The sequence below is a fragment of the Hoplias malabaricus genome, chromosome 4, assembly GCF_029633855.1.
Source record: "Hoplias malabaricus isolate fHopMal1 chromosome 4, fHopMal1.hap1, whole genome shotgun sequence".
NCBI classification, from domain to species: Eukaryota; Metazoa; Chordata; class Actinopteri; order Characiformes; family Erythrinidae; genus Hoplias; species Hoplias malabaricus.
Window position 1 is genome coordinate 60372201 of NC_089803.1, and position 19548 is coordinate 60391748.

Here is a 19548-nt window from a genome sequence, read left to right on the forward strand (position 1 = left end):
CTGACACACTGTCCTTGACCCATTTATTCTCTGTACTGCACATTTCTGTGAAATATTAAAAAGAATAGCATTACTACTGCTCTCCTTGTCCTTCCCTTCCATCCACCAGCAAACTCCACATATCACTTCCCTCCACCCTTGGCTCCATCGGCTGGAACAGTAACATTTGGGGGTGGTCTAGGATCTGTTTTTATTTTTTTCCTGGCTTGAGTTTGTGATGATGGGTGGTTTGTGTCTGGCTTGGTTTTATACTTTAGAATTGTAGTTTGGGGGCCTGTGATGTTTTCTAGGCTTGTGTGTGCTTGTGTGCTGTAACAGTGTAGTATTACCCAGCTGTAGATGTGAGAGCGTTGGGTAAGTTTAATCACCATGATTTTATTTCCAAGCCTGTGGTACCTATGAGGTACTTGAAATGTGTAGGAAGGCGGTCTTAATCTCTGTAGCCCACCACTTCAATCTTTCAGATTCGAGGGCTTAGTTGAGATTAGATTTTATAATAGAGAAACTTTGTTGGAGTTACCTTCTAAGCAAACACATTTATCTGTGCAACAGAAGGAGGATTTACATACACTTATTAAAGACTTTCCATTGTTGTTCCTTTCCAAACTATTATCCTGCAACATGATATTAATACCCATATAACTAATATCATGAAAAGAGCAGTCATAAAACAGGAAGTAGAATATCTTTTAGAGCATAGTTTTGCTAAGCCCAGTGGTAGTCTTTAAAGTACCCCCTGTTTATTAGTTCCTAAATTAGATGGAACTTTTAGATTAGGACTCCTAATCCTAGATTTAGGATTTCCGACTATAGGAAAGTGGATGCTGTTACATTGTCTGACTCCTATCCTTTGCCTCATATGGATGACTGTGTGGATAAAGTGGGTACGGCTTGTTTTGTTAGTAAGCTTGACTTTTTGAAAGGTTATGGCAGGTTCCTTTGATATCTGAAGCCTCAGATATCTCAGCTTTTGTTACATCGATAACAGGTTAGACAGACTAGCTGTTCTTTTATTTCATTGGCACCATCCACAGCAGCTGAATTCAATAAGAAATGTTCATATACTTTTGGGACATATGGTTTATTTTTTCATGTGGAGACACACATTTTCCATTCCATTGTAAATCACACTGAAATAGTAATAAATAAATAAATGATGAATAATAAAATGTTGTAATCTTGGAATTCAGAGCTCAGATTTCAATCTCACATTTCTATAATAATGGTGTTCTCTGGTGTGTTATTTGTTCTTTCTAAAGAACTTTCAAAGTGACTGTAAATCACACTGCCTTCAAACAATGTAATCATAAAATAAACCATATCAATTACATCCTGTAATCTGTTTCCTTTTTGATTCTGACCTGCAAACACAACTGTCATAATATTGCATAATGGGTTTATTACGTTTCGATTCCAGCTCCGGGTGACTGTCTGTGAGGAGTTGGTGTGTTCTCCCCGTGTCCGCGTGAGTTTCCTCCGGGTGCTCCGGTTTCCTCCCACAGTCCAAAAACACACGTTGCAGGTGGATTGGCGACTCGAAAGTGTCCGTAGGTGTGAGTGTGTGAGTGAATGTGTCTGTGTTGCCCTGTGAAGGACTGGCGTCCCCTCCAGGGTGTATTCCCGCCTTGCACCCGATGATTCCAGGTAGGCTCTGGACCCCCCGCGACCCTAAATTGGATAAGCGGTTACAGATAATGGATGGATGGATGGATGGGTTTATTACATGTTACGTATTACTTATTACAGGTTATGCATATTGTCCTTTTAGAGAATCCAGACAGTTCTAGATTTGCAGCCCTTTGAACTGCTGTGTTTATTTCTGTTACAGAAAGCAAGTTTGAGTTGACTAAACTAGTGCAAAAGTCCCCTGTGACCTGACAGTGTCTGTGTGCAATAGTTTAGGCAATGCTTTGTTGATTTTTGAAAAGTAATGAAAATTTGTATAATGAAAATAAATATACATCTTTTCCAGGGAACACAGTGTTTCATATATTAATGCTTTTTAAAACTCTGTCTCTCTCTCAGTTAATGTTAATAACACTAAGACAAGAACTATATCCAAACACTGGAAGAGATTTGAAGACATTACAAATATTCCCTGTAGTCCTCTGCAGTCAATGAAATGTGTATTCTACTGATGAATAGTCTCTCTCCCTCTTTAAAACCACTTCCACTTCTGAACAGCTAATGTGATCAACATGTTCACATAAAAGACGTCACTGATCAGAGGTCAGCTTTTAATGTGTGGTGCAAAGTCCTGCTTAGAAATCCACTCTACACATTCTCTCTGTGTCTCTCTCTCTCTGTCTCGCTCTCTCTCTAACTCTCCATTTTAAAAGACCTAAGCTGAAGGACAGGTAAACTCAGTTTTTCTAAGTTTTTGTAAGTGCATTTACCAGCTTATGATAAAATGTATTGATTGCTGTATATATATATATATATATTGTTTTTAATATTTTTTTCACTAAAATGAAATTGTATTTCATTCTTTAAAGCTGTTATGGATAACAGTAAATATGGATATTTACTGTTAGATTTATTTCACTTTCAAATTCAGATTTTCTCAAAAAGAATTTTTAGGCAGCTTACTGTAGGTAAAGTGTTATAATTTGACCTTAAGATGATTTATTTAAATGAAATATATTTCGCTGTCCAATTTAAAAATTGCTTTCCAAAATAGTAAATTCACAGGAGAAGGAAAACACTTTCTTTACTTTCAATATAAGTGAATATAAAGTGATATTTAAACGTAATTTTGGTGCATTTCTATTGGTCCATTTTTCACATGATGTGAAGGACAAATGATGTAGTAAACTAAAAATTGACAAAAATGGAGATATGTGTTTAAATTGGACAATGAACACAATGCTTTTATTGTCAAATTAATATTGATGTAGTACAGTGTAATATACTAATGTTTCATAGAGCTTTTCTATTGATATTTGAACTTACAAAGGCACTGCTCCTTGCTCCTCTACAAAAACATTTCCACTGCTTCTCAGCATAGTGTTCATTGTTATCATCATAAAACGAGCATCCAGACATTATTTACCCAGGGAAAGGACTCCTGGATTTTATCATTCAAAATCTTTGACCCTTCAGAACACCCTTCCTCTTCCAGGAAATGTACTGCATTTCCTGCAAATCTCAAGAAAATAGCTTCGGGCCTTGGGGACCTTCTCCGGGCCTTGTGTTGTTAATGGTCTGAACAATAGAGAGGGACAAATGCTGTGTTTTTTTGCACTTGCTGATGCTGATCTGTTGTGGCAGATGAGGCTGGGGAAAGGTGCTGCACTTGATGAAGAACTTTTCTCTCTTCTCTTGTTCCTTCCAGATCACCATGAGTGTGGAGAAAAAACAACCACCAAAGCAATGCTGCTCCAACCTAAAGGTCAGTGTCTCTCACTCTCTTTCTTTCTCAAATATCACTCAAATCCTATTTCCAAACTTCAAAAATTACTCTAACCTGAATTACAGAAATGCAGAGATTTGAATGATTCCCTAAGCAAAAAAAAAAAAAAACAATTTGTTCTGTTCTTTATTCTTTTTCTATTCTTATCATTATATCTCTTCAGTACTGCTGTATATTCTCTCTCTTTCTCTTTCTCTTTCTCTTTCTCAGAATTAGTTTTTTCTGTTCTCTTTCATTATTTGCCATGAGTTCTTTTTCACAATAAAGGACTGTGAAGCAATGGGACAAAAGAACCACATACAGTTCAATGTACAGTTAGCAAAAAAATGACAGATCATCACTAAAGTTGCATCTTACATTTTTCTATGAAAATGAATAATTTCATAAATATAGACTGAAGGATTGAGTTTTAAAATGAAGCGAGGCTAACTGTTCACTTCTAACTCCCTTTCTGTACCGGTGCAAATCTCAGTCAGGTAAGAAACTCAATTCAAGTTGGGTTTATCAGTAAATAGTTTTTGTCAGTATGACGTAAAACCGCTTCTGTGTTTACATTCTTCTACTAATTTCCACATGTTGAATCACCCATCACATGATTTCTCATAGTAGAGGAAACTGTGGGGGTGACGGTGTGCGTGTGTGTGTGCAGACAGGGTTCCCTATTCCCCGACTCGTTAATAAACACAATTTCCTTATAATCAAGCAGCTTAACATTTGTGTCACTGGGGATTTTATACTGTAACAGAACAAAACAACTATACAAATAAACACATTTACACCACTTGTGCTAATATATTTATTTCAGCACAAACAAAAGATAAAAGCCTTACAAGCAAATCATTCATTGTCTCAGAAAATTTGCATACTTTCATTGCTCTAAAGTGGTGCAAATGTCTAACTGCACCCTCATCAAGCAGGCAGAAATCAAAGCCTGCAGGAAAATTCACTGCGAAAACAAGAAAAGCAAGGTAACGAACAAGAATAAATACAAAATCTGGAGAGTTTTTGTAGTGGATCATATTCAGTGCTGCTGTGACTCTGACATAGCAAAGACATGTTGGTGTCTGTTGCACTGGTAAGAAATGGATCAGACACATATTTTTTGTTTGTGGGTCAACCTCTACTCCTTTATCAGTGCCCACAGGGTGCTGTTGGCAACACAATTTTGGTTGGTGGACTCTAAGACACTAAGGTGTTTAAAAAATTTCAACAGCACTGCTGTGCCTGATCCACTTGTTCCAGCACACCACTACCACATTAGTAGGTGGAACATCATTTTCTATTAGTGTTGGTTGCAGAAGCTGTTGATGATCTGAGCAGTAATCATTGTGTTAAATTATGTGAGGAAAATGCTCTGCTTGGTAGGTGAAGAAACTGTGCGAAAGGGTTCACAGGTGTGAGTGTGTAAGTGATTGTATGAGTTTGTCTCTGGACCCACTACCACCATGATTGGGATATAGTTGTTTCAGAAGATGAATGAATGACATGTTGTATATTAGTGTTAATATTTTTATTACATATCTCTTGTCCAGTAATCTTGTATTAAAATATTTTCTCTCTCTACATGTGTGTGTGTTTGTGTGTGTGTGTGTGTGTGTGTGTGTGTTTGTGTCTGTCTGTGTTTGTATGTGTGATTAGTTGTTTCTGGTCTCCATGTCCTTTGTCTACTTTGCCAAAGCATTCCAGGGCAGTTATATGAAGAGTTCAGTGACACAGATCGAGAGGCGATTTGACATCCCCAGCTCCCTCATAGGAGTCATCGATGGAAGCTTTGAAATTGGTGTGAATTGCCACAAACTTTATTCCATGTTCCACAAACATTAGACTTACAGCACCATACTCGCAAACTAGCAAAACACTAGAAACTACCTGCACTCTGCGCTTTCTTAAAAATGCTATGTAATTGATATTCACATTGTGAGATTTGTTGATATATAGATGCCTTAAATCATTAAACGGCTTATTTTTAATATCACACAAGTCAGATTTTACAGTTAGAACTGAGCCAAAATGCATGAGCATGAAACATTTTTGTTTTAGTATTACCCTCCATTTAAATTAATAAATGGCCTTGCAACTTCAGTGAAGTAAAGGTTAGAATTGTTAGAATGTAGCCTTTCAAAAAAGGTCATTTCTTCTTGGCTTCCTTGTACAGGGAACCTGCTGGTGATTGCATTTGTGAGTTATTTTGGGGCGAAGCTGCACAGACCAAGGTTGATAGGAGCAGGCTGTGTGATTATGGCCATTGGCTCTTTCCTCACCGCTCTACCCCACTTTATCCAAGGACTGTGAGTTCTCCAAAAATGTGTTAATTTATTCCTTAACCTTTTTAAGTCTTAAATGACAGAACTCTTATTGCGTTATTAACACCCACTATTATTGTATCGCCACTACTACACAATCAGTAACTACTCTGAAACTAATATATGACTAATATATACTGAAACTAATATTATCATCATCATCATCATCATCATCATCATCATTTTCTTTTCCGCTTTTCCAGTTCAGGGTCGAGGTTGAAACTAATGACTAATATTTACTGAAACTAATATATGACTAATATATAGAGGTGTGTTGAGTAAGTTAAGACTCTATTCAAACACTAATAAAAGTATTTAAGGGACTGCTGTGGGACATTTTTACATAGGCATTGAAAGTATTTTGTATCTTTTTTTCTAAAATAAAATGACAAACATAGCACAAAATATGTGCAACTATTTTAATAAAAAAGTAGATCATATCTACATATCCGCAGTAGAATTAAACACAAATTTAAAAATACAATTCCTAAGCGCATGTATTTTACTAAGTTTAAATGTAATGTTGCTAAACACTTAATCAACTTAATTAATTACTAATAATATCACACAGAGACCTTTGCATACAGTTCCATTTTTTTCTGTATAAGGCAGGTCATTTTCAATGTAATACTATACAAACACACTTCTTATTTACCTAAACAGGTATAAATATGAGACAACCATTTCCCATGTCTCTCAAACCAATGTTACTGAGACTATTCTGCCCTGTCTGGACAATGGGAGTCATCCACTGGGGGATGCACCACACTCTGCAGAGACTCAAGCAGGTGAGTGACAGCTAAACAAGTCAATCAGCTTCTGAATGCCACCCAGCATTACATTCAGTTTTATTATGGCCCCAAAACAATTATCTCTCCATAATTACAGGATCAAGTGTAGATCATAACTGACCATGTCTAAAGTCAGTGGACAGTCTATTCCAAAGAATATGAGGTTAAAGTAAAATACCAGTGCTTTTCATCTCAGTTTCTACCACATATGTAACATAATATTCAGTACCCTTGAAATACTGTATAACGTACATCACCAAACTAAGCCGTTATACTCTTATGACACAAGTCTTACAGATTTTACCCTGTTTTTGAATACAGGAGAAACACCTTAAAAGGCACTGTAAGTCCAAAGGTTTTGGGAAACCCCTTTTTATTAGTGATTTCAGCTTCTATAATGTGCTTGGACTGGGTCCATAATTGTTCAGTTGCATGGGCCAGAGCGGCTTAAAGCTCCAAAGTGTGGTTGGGGTAATTGTGTGTGCAGTCCTGCAGAAGTGTCTGAAGCTGTTCAAATGTGTGTAGATGTGTAAATGTGTGGATGTATGTAAGTATGTGTGCAGGTATTTATTTTTATGCTGAGTTGGGAAAATGAATGTAGAGGGGTTTAAATGTGTTTTGATTTGTTTAAATGTGTTTGGAGTTGTTTAAATGTGTCTAAATTGTTTAAATATCCCTTTGCTTCTGCAGAGTGTGAGAAAGTGGCGGGTTCTTCTCTGTGGGTGTATGTGTTCTTGGGGAACATGCTGAGGGGCATTGGAGAGACCCCTGTCATGCCTTTAGGACTTTCCTACCTGGATGACTTTGCCAGAGAAGAAAACACAGCCTTGTACATTGGTATGATATACGTGCAACACACACACACCACTAATATAACTACATTTACTTACTATCAATGTGAACCTAATTTCAACAAAAATAAAATATATTACAGCACGTTTTGCAAACGTCAGGACAAAACAATGTATCCCCATTTCAACAATGTATACAATTTCCTGATGAATGTATCAATAGAAATGGATCAAGATTACTTGTTTGTTAATTTCCATTTAAGTTTATTTTTTTATTATTATTAAAAAAGCTCTCGTGTATTGAATAACGTGACGGTAATACCGTAATATGCAAAATTTTTAGGCATCTGAGAAAATGAGATATAAGAAGCCATTTTTCTGAGCAGTAAGTGTTTAATAGATATTATTATTATGTTATATCAATTTTCACAATAATGTTGTGGTCAGCTTAAAATTCCTAGGATGATGCTGTTTCAACTTCCCTTTTCTGCACAAAATAGTGCAGAAATGCACTAAACTGCTCGGAAATAGTGTTGGACTCCCTTTTCAAAGCAGGTTCTAAAATGTTGCACAAAGAAATGGATTTCTAACCAGCGAGTCTTCACTCAAATGTTAAAGTTCTCTGTGTAGAGCTGTCTGTAAAAACGGGTTACACACCCTAAAAACATTTATATTGAAATCATTCACATAAAGTTACTGTCTGATCCCATGAGTAACACAAATGATTTAGCGAACAATTTTGCTTTAGATAGTGGAAGTTGCTCTAAATAACAAGCTGTATTAGGAAGAGGACAGTTTTGTGATATTTTGTTTGATTATTTATTGTTTTATTTAATATTAAATTATTTGGTGCATTTTAGCTAATTTTAAAAGCTTATAAAGTAAGTTCGGTCAAGCATGTTGATACATTCATTACGTGCACATTATGCATTTTCAGGAGCAGGTGTAATTTTTGCTACGAATGTTTTGAGACTACAAACATTTTGATGAATCCGGATCTTTACGACAAAATTGATTTACGAATGATTTTTGCGCAAATTCCATGAATGAGTCCCAGTGATTCTGGACACCAAGTTGGCATCAGACATGCTGCAACCCTGAGGTGGATAAGCAGTTACAAACATTGAATAAATGATTAATTATTAAGAACCAAAGAGTCAATAGCACATGTTTTCAATTCCAGTGAAATTGGCACATTGTTTAAAACTTAAATAAAAACAGAATACGATGATTTGCAAATCTTTTTCAACCTATATGCAATTGAATACACTACAAAGACAAGATATTTAATGCTCAAACGGATAAACTTTATTGTTTTTTTGCAAATATTTACTCATTTTGAATTTGAGTCCTGCAACACATTTAAAAAAAGTTGAAAAAGGGGCATGTCTGCCACTGTGTTACATCACCTTTCCCTTTTACAACACTCTTTAAGTGTTTGGGATCTGAGGACACTATTTGTTGAAGCTTTGTAGGTGGAATTCTTTCCCACTTTTGCTTGATGTACAACTTCAGTTGCTCAACAGTCTGCGGTCTCCGTTGATACAATTTGCTCTTTATAATGTGCCACACATTTTCAATGGAAGACAGGTCTGGACTACAGGCAGGCCTGTCTAGTACCCACACTCTTTTACTAAAAAGCCACACTGTTGTAACACATGCAGAATGTGGCTTGGCATTGTCTTCCTGAAATAAGCAGGGACGTCTCTGACTTGGATGGTAGTATATGTTGCTCCAAACCTATGTGTACCTTTCAGTATTAATGGTGCTTTAACAGATGTGCAAGTTACCCATGCCATGGGCACTAACACACCCCATACCATCAGAAATGCTGACTTTTGAAGTTTGCACTGAGAACAGTCTGGCCAGTCCTTTTCCTCTTTGGCCCGGAGGACACAACGTCCATGATTTCCAAAAACAATTTGAAATGTGGCCTCCTCAGACCACATTACACTTTTCCATTTTGCGCCAGTCCATCTCAAATGAGCTCGGGCCCAGAGAAGCCGGCGGTGTTTCTGGGTGTTGTTGATATATGGCTTTCAATTTGCATGGTACAGTTTTAACTTGCACTTGATGGAGCGACGAACTGTGTTCACTGACAATAGTTTTCTGAAGTGTTCCTGAGCCCATGTGGTAATAGCCATTATAATGACGGTTTTTAATACAGTACTGCCTAAGGGATCGAAGGTCACAATGTTGGTTTTCGGCCTTGCCACTTACTTGCAGAGATTTCTCGAGATTCACTGAATCTTTTTATGATATTATGGACTGTAGATGATGAAATCCCTAGATTTGCTGTAATTGTATGTTGAGAAATGTTGTTCTTAAACTGTTGGACGAGTTTCTCACGCAGTTGTTCACAAAGTGAATGTCCTTGCTTGTGAAAGACTGAGCCCTTGTTCCCTTTGTACCCAATTTTGACACCCACCTTTGTTCAATTAACCTGTTCACCTGTGGAATGTTTTTTGAGCATTCCTGAACTTTCCCAGTTTTTTGTTGCCCCTGTCCCAACTCTTTTGGAACATGTTGTAGGCCTCAAACTCAAAATGAGTGAATATTTGCAATCCAATCCAATAAAGTTTATCTGTTTTATTTATGTTTTACACAATGTCCCAAACTCTTTGGAATTGGGGTTGTAAAATGAAAATGAAAGTGATTATTGAAGGAAATTATTGAAATCAAGGACATTTTCAGTGTAACAGTTCTTACATGGTACCAAACCCAAGTTACACACTTCTGCTACTGTTATAGGAAGTATTATCAATATTTATTACAGCTTAATATGAGTTATACTGTTGCCATAATATAATATGAAAAAATTATTATTATTTCATATATTTCAACATTATTATTTCAACTATTTCAAATATTCTTCACACTGATGGTGTGAGTGCACATGTATTTCAGGTGTTTTAAAATGACATAAAATGACATTAAGAGATGTGGGGATCATTTTGTTCCCACTGCTGTTTCTCAAACACACACACTCTCTCTCTCTCTCTCTCTCTCTCTCTCTCTCTCTCTCTCTCTCTCTCTCTCTCTCTCTCTCTCTCTCTCTCTCTCTCTCTCTCTCACACACACACTCTCTCTCTCTCTCTCTCTCCCTCTCTGCGATGACCTTTGTTCTTTGAGCTGTTATATGATCACAGTGATAGATGACAGATGACTCATGCTTGTGTAATGATGCCTCTCTCTCTCTCTCTCTCTCTGTATTTCTCTCTCTGTGTCTCTCTCTCGCTCTCTCTCTATTTCTCTCTCTCTGTCTCTCTATCTCTCTCTATTTCTCTCTCTCTCTCTCTCTCTCTCTCTCTCTCTCTCTCTCCCAACACAGCATGCATACAGACAATTGGAATTCTTGGACCTATGTTTGGTTACATGATGGGCTCTTTCTGTGCCAAACTCTATGTAGACATTGGATCTGTGGAGTTAGGTAATGCTTTTTTTTTAATTAGAGGAAAAGAGTTTGCCCTGGGATCAGGCTTCTAATTTCCTGCTGTTTGTGGCCAAATGGGTGTATAAAAAAGTTCCAGAGAATCTCCAGAATTCAATGACAACAATGAATGTACCCTCTAACAGAGTATCCTGTCAGAGACAAAGACAAAGTCAGAGACAACATTCACATTTTATTCTCAGTCAAATATGTCTTTAAGTACAAGTTAAAAAAAAACTAAATCATAAAAAATAAGATTATTAGTTACAGAGAAAATGGAACTATTAACAAATGTGGAAGACCTGGACGCATATTAGAAGAAAATGAATCTACCATTCTCACTAAACACTCGTGCAAAGACAAGTTAACACTATGGATCTTGAGGATGTGGAAATGTCTAGAAGCCCTTACTGAGAAAATGATTAGTCTTCTCCTGAGTAAATGTAAAGTGCTGATGAGTCTGCGTTAATTTTTTGGATTTGTTTTTTACTTGGATTATAAAAAGCAGAACATGCAACTACCTTTTCAGACTGAGCTTCAAGAAATTTAAAAGAGAAGATGACAATATGTTATATCAATTAGTTTTTGCACAGTACTGTAGGTCATCCAGTGGTATTATTTACAAACCCCATTTTCAGAAAAGTGAGGTGCAAAATGTAAATAATGACAGAATTCAATGATGTGCAAATCATTTAAATGCTATATTTAATTGAAAATATTACAAAGATAATATTGCAATATTGCAATTTTTGAAAGTAAATATATATATATATATATATATATATATATATATATATATATATATATATATTTAAATATATATCCTTATCTTGAATTTGATATCAGCAACACATCTCAAGTACGGCACAAAAAACTGGTAAAGTTTACTGGTAACAAGTAATTAGTAGCAGGTCAGTGACACTGGGTTTAATGAGTTCTTCCCAGAAAATCTTTCAGAATTAAAAATGGGGAGGGGTTCACCACTCTCAAAGACTTCACACTCCATTCGGCCTGTTATAAGCTCACCGTTCAAAAGCCAGTATTCTTGATATTGGGGTGCATTTGTGAAGGCACAGTTAACGTTGAAAAATATATCCAGGGTTTAGACCAACAATCTGCCATCCTGACAATGTCTTTTTTCAGGGAAGTCTTTGCTTATTTCAGTTAGACAAGGCAATCCACATTCTGCATGGACTACAAAAGAATGGCTCACTATTTAAAGTGTCCAGGTGATAATGATATTTCACCCTTTGTGTGGTTAACAAAAAATAATATTTGTTAATTAACATTCAGTTGTTGTTAACTACAAAAAAAGATTAGTTTAATTTCTAGGCTACTTCAGTTTGCAGGATGTGGCACTGATCATTATGCAAAGTTTAATACAGTTTTCAAAGTAATTTTTGACAGGAGACAGAGTTAAAGGAAGAGACTTCCATATTAGAGTGGTTGTATGTATTTCAGTTGTTGCTGATTCACAGCAGCACACACACTGTGTGACCTTTTGTGCCACCCTTATTATGAACTAATGTGCAATGTGTTACAGGGAAAACCTCTATGACTATTACCTCTGTTATATTTACCTGGTCATGGTCTTTCCTGCCAAAGCAGTTTTAAAGGTCATTTGGCCTTCAGTCAGCTTGTGGGAATACCTCTCTTAATGTTGCTAAACGGAGGTCTTTATACCACAGAAGCCTTATCTTATTCATTTGAATATGCTAATGATTAGGACATAAGGAATGAAAAGCTTTACAGGTCTTACATTACTAGTATTTGCTTCAGTAATTTTAATGAGAATATATTATGAATTGTAAGACCATAAATTATATTTTGAAAGGCCTTCTACTGTGAAAATCAATTGTTTAACATTGTTTCAGATTCTGTGGTTTTTAATGCTAATATACCACCATTTTACTTAGGTTTTATCCTGTCTTTGTTAAAAGGTTTAAATTGTTTTTCACAGTTAGGGATTCTCATCCCTTTGTTTTGAACCCCTCATTGCTTGTTAGCAGCTCAACATACGGACATATTTCACATATTTAATTAAACTAATATATAAATAATATTTAGATTTTATTAAGTAATAATATTTTTATCACATTATATTTTGCTTAGGGAAAAAGCCATTTGATGTTGCAAAAAAGTTGAAAACATGAACTTTTACCAGACGTCCAACTGTCACCACTTTTAGAAATGTCTCTGATAATATGGTTCCTGGAACCTACCCATATTATTTAATCCTGTCACTAAATCATGACCTTGAACATAAATAGAACAAATCAGTATGGACACTGCATGTCTGACATGGTGTGATTCTCTTTAGTTGACATTGTTAACCCAGACTTAAATAGTGCCTGATGTGGCTGACCGTGCTGACCTGATATTGCTGAAATTGTGGTCACTCTTTAGTGATTTCTGTCTATCCTCCACAGAGGCCATCACAATTAACCACAAAGACTCACGCTGGGTGGGGGCCTGGTGGCTCGGCTTCTTGGTGACTGGAACTGTAATGATATTGGCTGGGATCCCATTCTGGTTTTTGCCAAGATCAATGCCCAAACAAGGAAAGAGTTCAGATGAGAAGAGTGATGATGTCCAGAAGGGGGAGCAAGACAATTTCATCTCCACAGACAACAGCAGCAACACAGAAAACACTGAAATGCAAGACCCTGTCACCATGTCTGCCCTGGCCAAAGGTTCAGTATGGATGGTGATCACTGACTGCAGTAGTTGTGATAATTATACTATCCCAAATAATTTTAATGGTGCTTCTACATAGAACTGGCCTTGTCTTGTTATAGACCCTTGATTGTTAAGTACAATACTACTGAAACATTGTTTTGTTCCTGTTGTCATTGACTGTGGTTGTGGTTTGCTCTAGACTTCCTGCCATCATTGAGGAGACTCTTCAGCGACACTCTTTACCTGCTTATCATATTCTCAGGTCTGGTACAAGTCAACGGCTTCATCGGAATGATCACCTTTAAGCCCAAATATATGGAGCAGACCTATGGCCAGTCTCAGTCGAAGGCCATTTTTATGATAGGTGCGTGTTTACCTTACCTTTGCTAGCAGTTCACAACGAAGCAGTATTGTTGTCACAGGAAAAGGAGGCCCATAAACACTGAGAAATGGCTAATCCAGTCTCCATGAGCTTTTGTAGGTGCAGTTGTAAAGTGAATGTAATCTTGTTAGGTGATTAGATAGACTGAGTTTTGTCACAACCCAGAAATCTTCTTCTCTGTCCCTTACTCACACTTTTGGTTTATAAATTTAAAAGCATGGAAGTATCATTGGACACATGTGACTTTGTGCAAAACACCTGAGTGAACATACTTTGTACTTTACTCCTATGTTATTGAAATGGAATACTGGTACCTTTATATTTCCTGTAGAGAAAAAAACATAATATCTACTTTCTTTTACAACCTTCAAAGAAATGTCTGAAAGACACCTACTTAGAGTCACTGACAGACTGACACCTATTTCTGAAACATATAGACAAACCTTATATTGAATTTTACCCCAAAAATAGGGTTAACATCAAATATTGTACACAAGGTTACAACAAATATATTAACACATGCCATTATTAAAGAGCTCTTTGTAAAATCAAGTACAGTAATACAGTGATGAGTACTGAGCACCAGCTCTGTTAATTTTTATTTTTTTAGATGGATCAAAGAGTTCACCAGTGTAACGTTAGCTAGCTAGGAAACTGTAATGGTAATGAGAGCGTACTTAGGTTCCCAAAGCCCTACATGTCTAGGGGTTACATTACATTAACTGTCGTAATAAAGCTTATGCCAGAGGTCCTAATGTCATGGTTAGGACCAAGACATGGTAGAAAGGGTTTCCTAATAACAAGCCCTGGGAGCACAGAGATGATGATGCATCCCTGATAGCACGTGTTTTTGCTCATACTTTTACATTCTCAGAAGACATAGTGCATTTGAGTCCAAAAGAGCTAACTATACAGCAAACAAACAGTTGTTATGGATTTATTCAGCATATATTTATCATAACCGTGATTAGACACAGCAAATCAAAATCTTGATATTATATTTAGTCATTGGCTTTTTACATTTTTTTTTATTATAATTGGAAGATTGGAAGTAGAAGTATGTGTATATCAGAGAGGGGGCAGCTCAAAAATATTCTCATCTACAAAAGGAGGGTATTGCAGAAAAGTGTTTGGGAACCACTTACTCAACGTAACTGTAAATGCTCCTCTCCTGCAGGTATTATGAATCTCCCTGCTGTTGCACTGGGCATCATCACAGGAGGCTTTGTAATGAAAAGGTTCAAACTGAATGTCCTTGGAGCCGCCAAAATCTCCATCGCCACCGGTTTCTTATCCTTTGCTCTGCTGCTCAGCCAGTACTTTTTGCACTGTGGAAACAGTCAGGTGGCTGGACTCACTATGTCCTATCAGGGGTAAATACACACCCTTTTTTTCTTTTTTTTTGGTTTGCTCATGTTTTACTTGTGTCACTTTGCTTTGGAAGAAGACAACCAGTGTCACACGAATATTCACTGTTTGTTATGATACAGAAATGATATAGGAATTCACAAAACCCTGTAATACAAAATTACCAATAATAATAATAAATATAATGCAATAATAATATATAATATAATAATATAATAATATATAATATAATATAAATAATAAATATAATAAAGGAATCATGTAAGCAAGTGTAGCAATAAATTAAGGCTTTATATAGATGCTGTGGGCAGATGCCAGTAGCTGATATTTTTCATATTCATATCTGCCAATACTTTTATGAAATGTAAGAAATGGAGCTTGACCAAGCAACACATATAGCAGTATGTTTACTATTTATGATGTATATAATAATTCATCTTATTGTTTTCACAATGACAATTTTCACAAATATTTCCTCTTCCGTTAAAGCAAACTTTGTTTACTTTCTTTGTTTGTTTGGAGCTCTAACAAGAAGTAAAGTCTTGTAAGATGACATAATTTTGATTAGATTTCGAAATGTACTGGATGAGCCAAGACATGGACAAGACATGGAATCCCAAGGCTAAGATAAATTAGCCAGCAACACCTGGCATGTGAATGTTGATGTTGTTTTGAGCAGTGTTTTGAACAACCTACTTTGGAGAGGCTGAAAAAACAAACAGCAGACAAAAGCTGTGTCTTAGCTTTTTGGCTACATTTGTAGTAGGAGGATAAACTGTATGATTTCCATAGCTTTGCTTTTGAGAAATTGATCATTTCGGTCCTAAACTGTGAGTGTTTTCTCTCAGAGCTCCGGAGGTGTCATACGAGCAGCAGAGTCTGATATCTCAATGTAATTCAGCCTGTGCCTGTTCTCTAAAGCATTGGGATCCTGTGTGCTCAAATAATGGACTGACATATGCCTCGCCCTGCCTGGCCGGCTGTAAGAGCTCCACTGGGGTTGGAAAGGAGATGGTGAGCTTCTCAAAACTTCAGAAACATATGCTTCACCACTGCTTTTGATCTTGTTCTGAACATTGACTGGACTCAACATACACTCATGTTTAACTGGTCGTAAATATCCCTCATAACTTGTGAAATCTTCAAGGTTCACACAAACTGATGTCCCTGACATTGTCCATAGATAAGCATGAAAAGAAATAAAAATTGAGCAGCTGCTTATGACCCTAAAACCACCATGCTTAAAATTGTACTGGGCAACGAAGCAGTAGATATTAATTATTCTAATATATTTCTGATTCATTTTCTGACTAGGCATCCAACATCAGTACCTGGTCTCACTAATGCTCTTGTAGCTGAATTCCATTAAACCTTCACAGCAATCTTCCATCATCTTCTAAAATCCTTCCCAGAAGGGTAGATGTTATTGCTGCAGATAAAAGGGACAACCCCTCTATTAATATTCTACATTTCAAAAGAAACACTAGGCAACCACAAACATTACTGTATCATATACTGTGCACACTTGCAATAAGATTTTCTCTCTTCTCCTTTAAAGGTCTTCCATAACTGCACCTGCGTTAGTGAAGCTGGCCTGCCAGCCATGAACCATTCAGTAGTTCTGGGGCAGTGTCAACGTAAAGAAAATTGTGATTACATGTTCAAGATATATATGGGGGTCTCAGTGCTGGGGGCTTTTATCTCAGCATGTGGAGCTACTCCTGGATACATTATCCTGCTCAGGTAATATATTGAATACAATTTTTATTTTCCAGTGTGTGTATGTTATTAGACATTGATGAAATCTACTTTCCAATTTGTTTTAGATCTATTCGGCCAGATCTGAAATCTTTGGCACTCGGGATGCAGACTCTGATCGTGAGGACTCTGGGTAAGAGAAATTCCCTTTCTCATTCTTGTCATTTTAAATGGATTCTGAAGAGGACACTATTAAGTTAGGAAATTAAATACACTCTCCTGATATAACTTCTATATCTTATTGGACTGTCAAGAAGAGCTATTTTCATGTACTGACTGACTGACTCCTAATTTTGAAACATGCATGCGCGAGCAGGAACTTAATTTCAAATTCTGCTGTTAGTTCAGATATCTTTTACAAGGTGGCGCTACCACACCATCTGTTGTTAACTCAGGCATATTTCACCTAGTGTTTTCTACCAGTGAGGAAACTGAACAGCTCTGATTCTATTCTGCATATATTAGTCCTGCCCTCCATATTTTCTGTACAACACAATCACATAATAAAAACCACATGTAAACAAAGACATTGGATTAGAATGGATATTACATAAATCTGTAGATGAATGTAACATTTTAATATACCTGGATTCACTGGGTGCCAGGCAGGAACACACCCTGGACAGGGTGCCAGTCCATCACAAAGCTTGGTGCATCACCAAACAGTTGATAGTGCATTGTTTGTTTCAGGTGGAATCCCTCCTCCAATATATTTTGGAGCTTTGATTGACAGAACATGTCTGAAGTGGGGTGTAAAGCGATGTGGGGGACGAGGGGCTTGTCGACTTTACAACGCTGACAATTTCAGGTATACATTCAAACACTCAAAAAAGATACTAATAAACATAAATGAATAAATAAAATTAGCGTAATTGCCATTATTTGGGCTTATGAATGTATTTGTTACTAATCTTGCTGTGTCACAGTACAGTTAGTGTATATAATAGGATTACCTTGCTGTGCTAAACCAGAATTACAGTTTATGTTATAATGTATATAGCCATTGTCATTGGTTTCCAAGTGTTTTTGCTTAAAATAACAACATTTTGGTCACTGTATTCATGGTTCATGTAGTTTTTGTAATTAATCCAGAAAAAGGAAAATATTTAGATCAAATAAATGTACTTTTTCTGTGCAGTATAAAGATTCTTGATTACTGCTTATTCTCATACGAAATATTAGACACGTTCTACATTCCTGATGTTTTCATTGCCATCGTGTATTTTATGTTGTTGATACAGAGTGGTTCCAAATATAAATTTTTGTTAATGTCTGGGTATAAATTTGTAAATTCCTGCCCCTTCCAGAGCAACATTCCTGGGATTGATCTACAGTCTGTATTCTCTCGCTTTCATCCTGGCGGGGGTGACCTATAACAGACTAGCCCACCGCCACAAACAGCAGACCCTACAGGAACAAGCCAAGGACCCAGGAATGGGCAGCAATGGAAAGGGTTCCATTGCAATCATTAAATGTAAAGAGGACATGGACAGAGAGACCACTATCTGAATTTACTACCTATATCTAACACAAACAGCAATAAATACCTACCACTACTGTAGGTGTCCATTCAAAATGCTGCATTATATTTACTGAGCCTTTCAGGACAACTGATATAAAACTAAATAAATATCTATAAATGCTTTTTCCAATGCAGGTGTCATAGCACTTCCTAGAGTAAAACTGACTAAAGCAGATTTATGTTGTGATGCTTGTTGAAATTAGGTTTATAGCTGCTTTATGGAGGTCTATGTCCGCTGTTTTGAAAAAGTTCTTTATGTGTCATGTAACCTTATGAATGTACACCTACAGTATGCATTCATTGTCTGTAACTGCTTATCCAGTTTAGGGTTGAGGTGGGTATGGAGCCTAAGCAGAATCAATGGTGCAAGGCAGGATCTCACACTGGATGCAACACCTGCCCATTGCTTACCTACAGTGAAAGTTACAAAATAAACTGTTGTTTAGGCCACTGTTACTGTGAAAATTTTGTACATCTTACAGGACATGTACAGTTTGTGATGTACCGATTCTCTGCTGTAATTTAACTATGGCTAAGTTGCAAATTATTTGGAGTATTATGGAGTATTATGTCTAGGCTTATTTTTTTACATAAACCGTAGTTACACTGGGAGCATTGCACATTTAAAAAGTGACACAAACCAAATGCTGTTAAGACACTAGGATGTTACATTATATTGTAGCTATCAGAAACCTTGTAACTTTATTTCCTTTTTTTTAATTTTTTTTTACATATTTCAAGGACTCTAGCTGCCTCTTATATTGGGTCCAAAATGCATTATGACTGGATCACTAGGAAGGGACCAAAATGACCTGCTGAAATTAGATTTTTTGTTAATTAATTTAATTTTAAGCAACATTTGTATTGTTCTGTAAAGTTGCCATTTTGGAAAGTCATAGTTTTGTTCAGAGAGTGATGGTATGTTATATAAAAAGTTATGCATTAGATTTCTGTGATTCAAATGTTAAGGAAATATTGTGTTGATTTATATTTGAATTAACTGAATTTATGACAGCACCTTTTTTTACTGCAAATGAAAATCACGTCAAATGCTATTTGCTTTCATTCATTCATTATCTGTAACTGCTTATCCAGTTCTGAGTCCAGAACCT

At 36.4% G+C, this 19548-nt stretch overlaps 1 protein-coding gene across 2 annotated transcripts; it reads left to right on the forward strand.

Annotated features, from left to right (window-relative positions):
• Positions 1-2274: 2274 nt before the first annotated feature.
• On the forward strand, positions 2275-19463 carry slco1d1 (solute carrier organic anion transporter family, member 1D1). Of its 2 annotated transcripts, XM_066668016.1 has the most exons (15): positions 2275-2357; positions 3335-3391; positions 5051-5192; positions 5568-5700; positions 6379-6503; positions 7197-7343; positions 10629-10727; positions 13157-13420; positions 13606-13770; positions 14966-15161; positions 16005-16170; positions 16715-16899; positions 16983-17047; positions 17605-17722; positions 18222-19463. In XM_066668016.1, the coding sequence occupies exons 2-15, from the start codon at positions 3341-3343 to the stop codon at positions 18421-18423; spliced, it is 2058 nt and encodes a 685-aa protein (XP_066524113.1). In that variant the 5' UTR covers positions 2275-2357; positions 3335-3340; the 3' UTR covers positions 18424-19463. The 2 variants fall into 2 exon arrangements, with proteins under 2 accessions (XP_066524113.1, XP_066524112.1); XM_066668015.1 differs by lacking the exon at positions 2275-2357 and having other exon boundaries at positions 3254-3391.
• Positions 19464-19548: the final 85 nt, after the last annotated feature.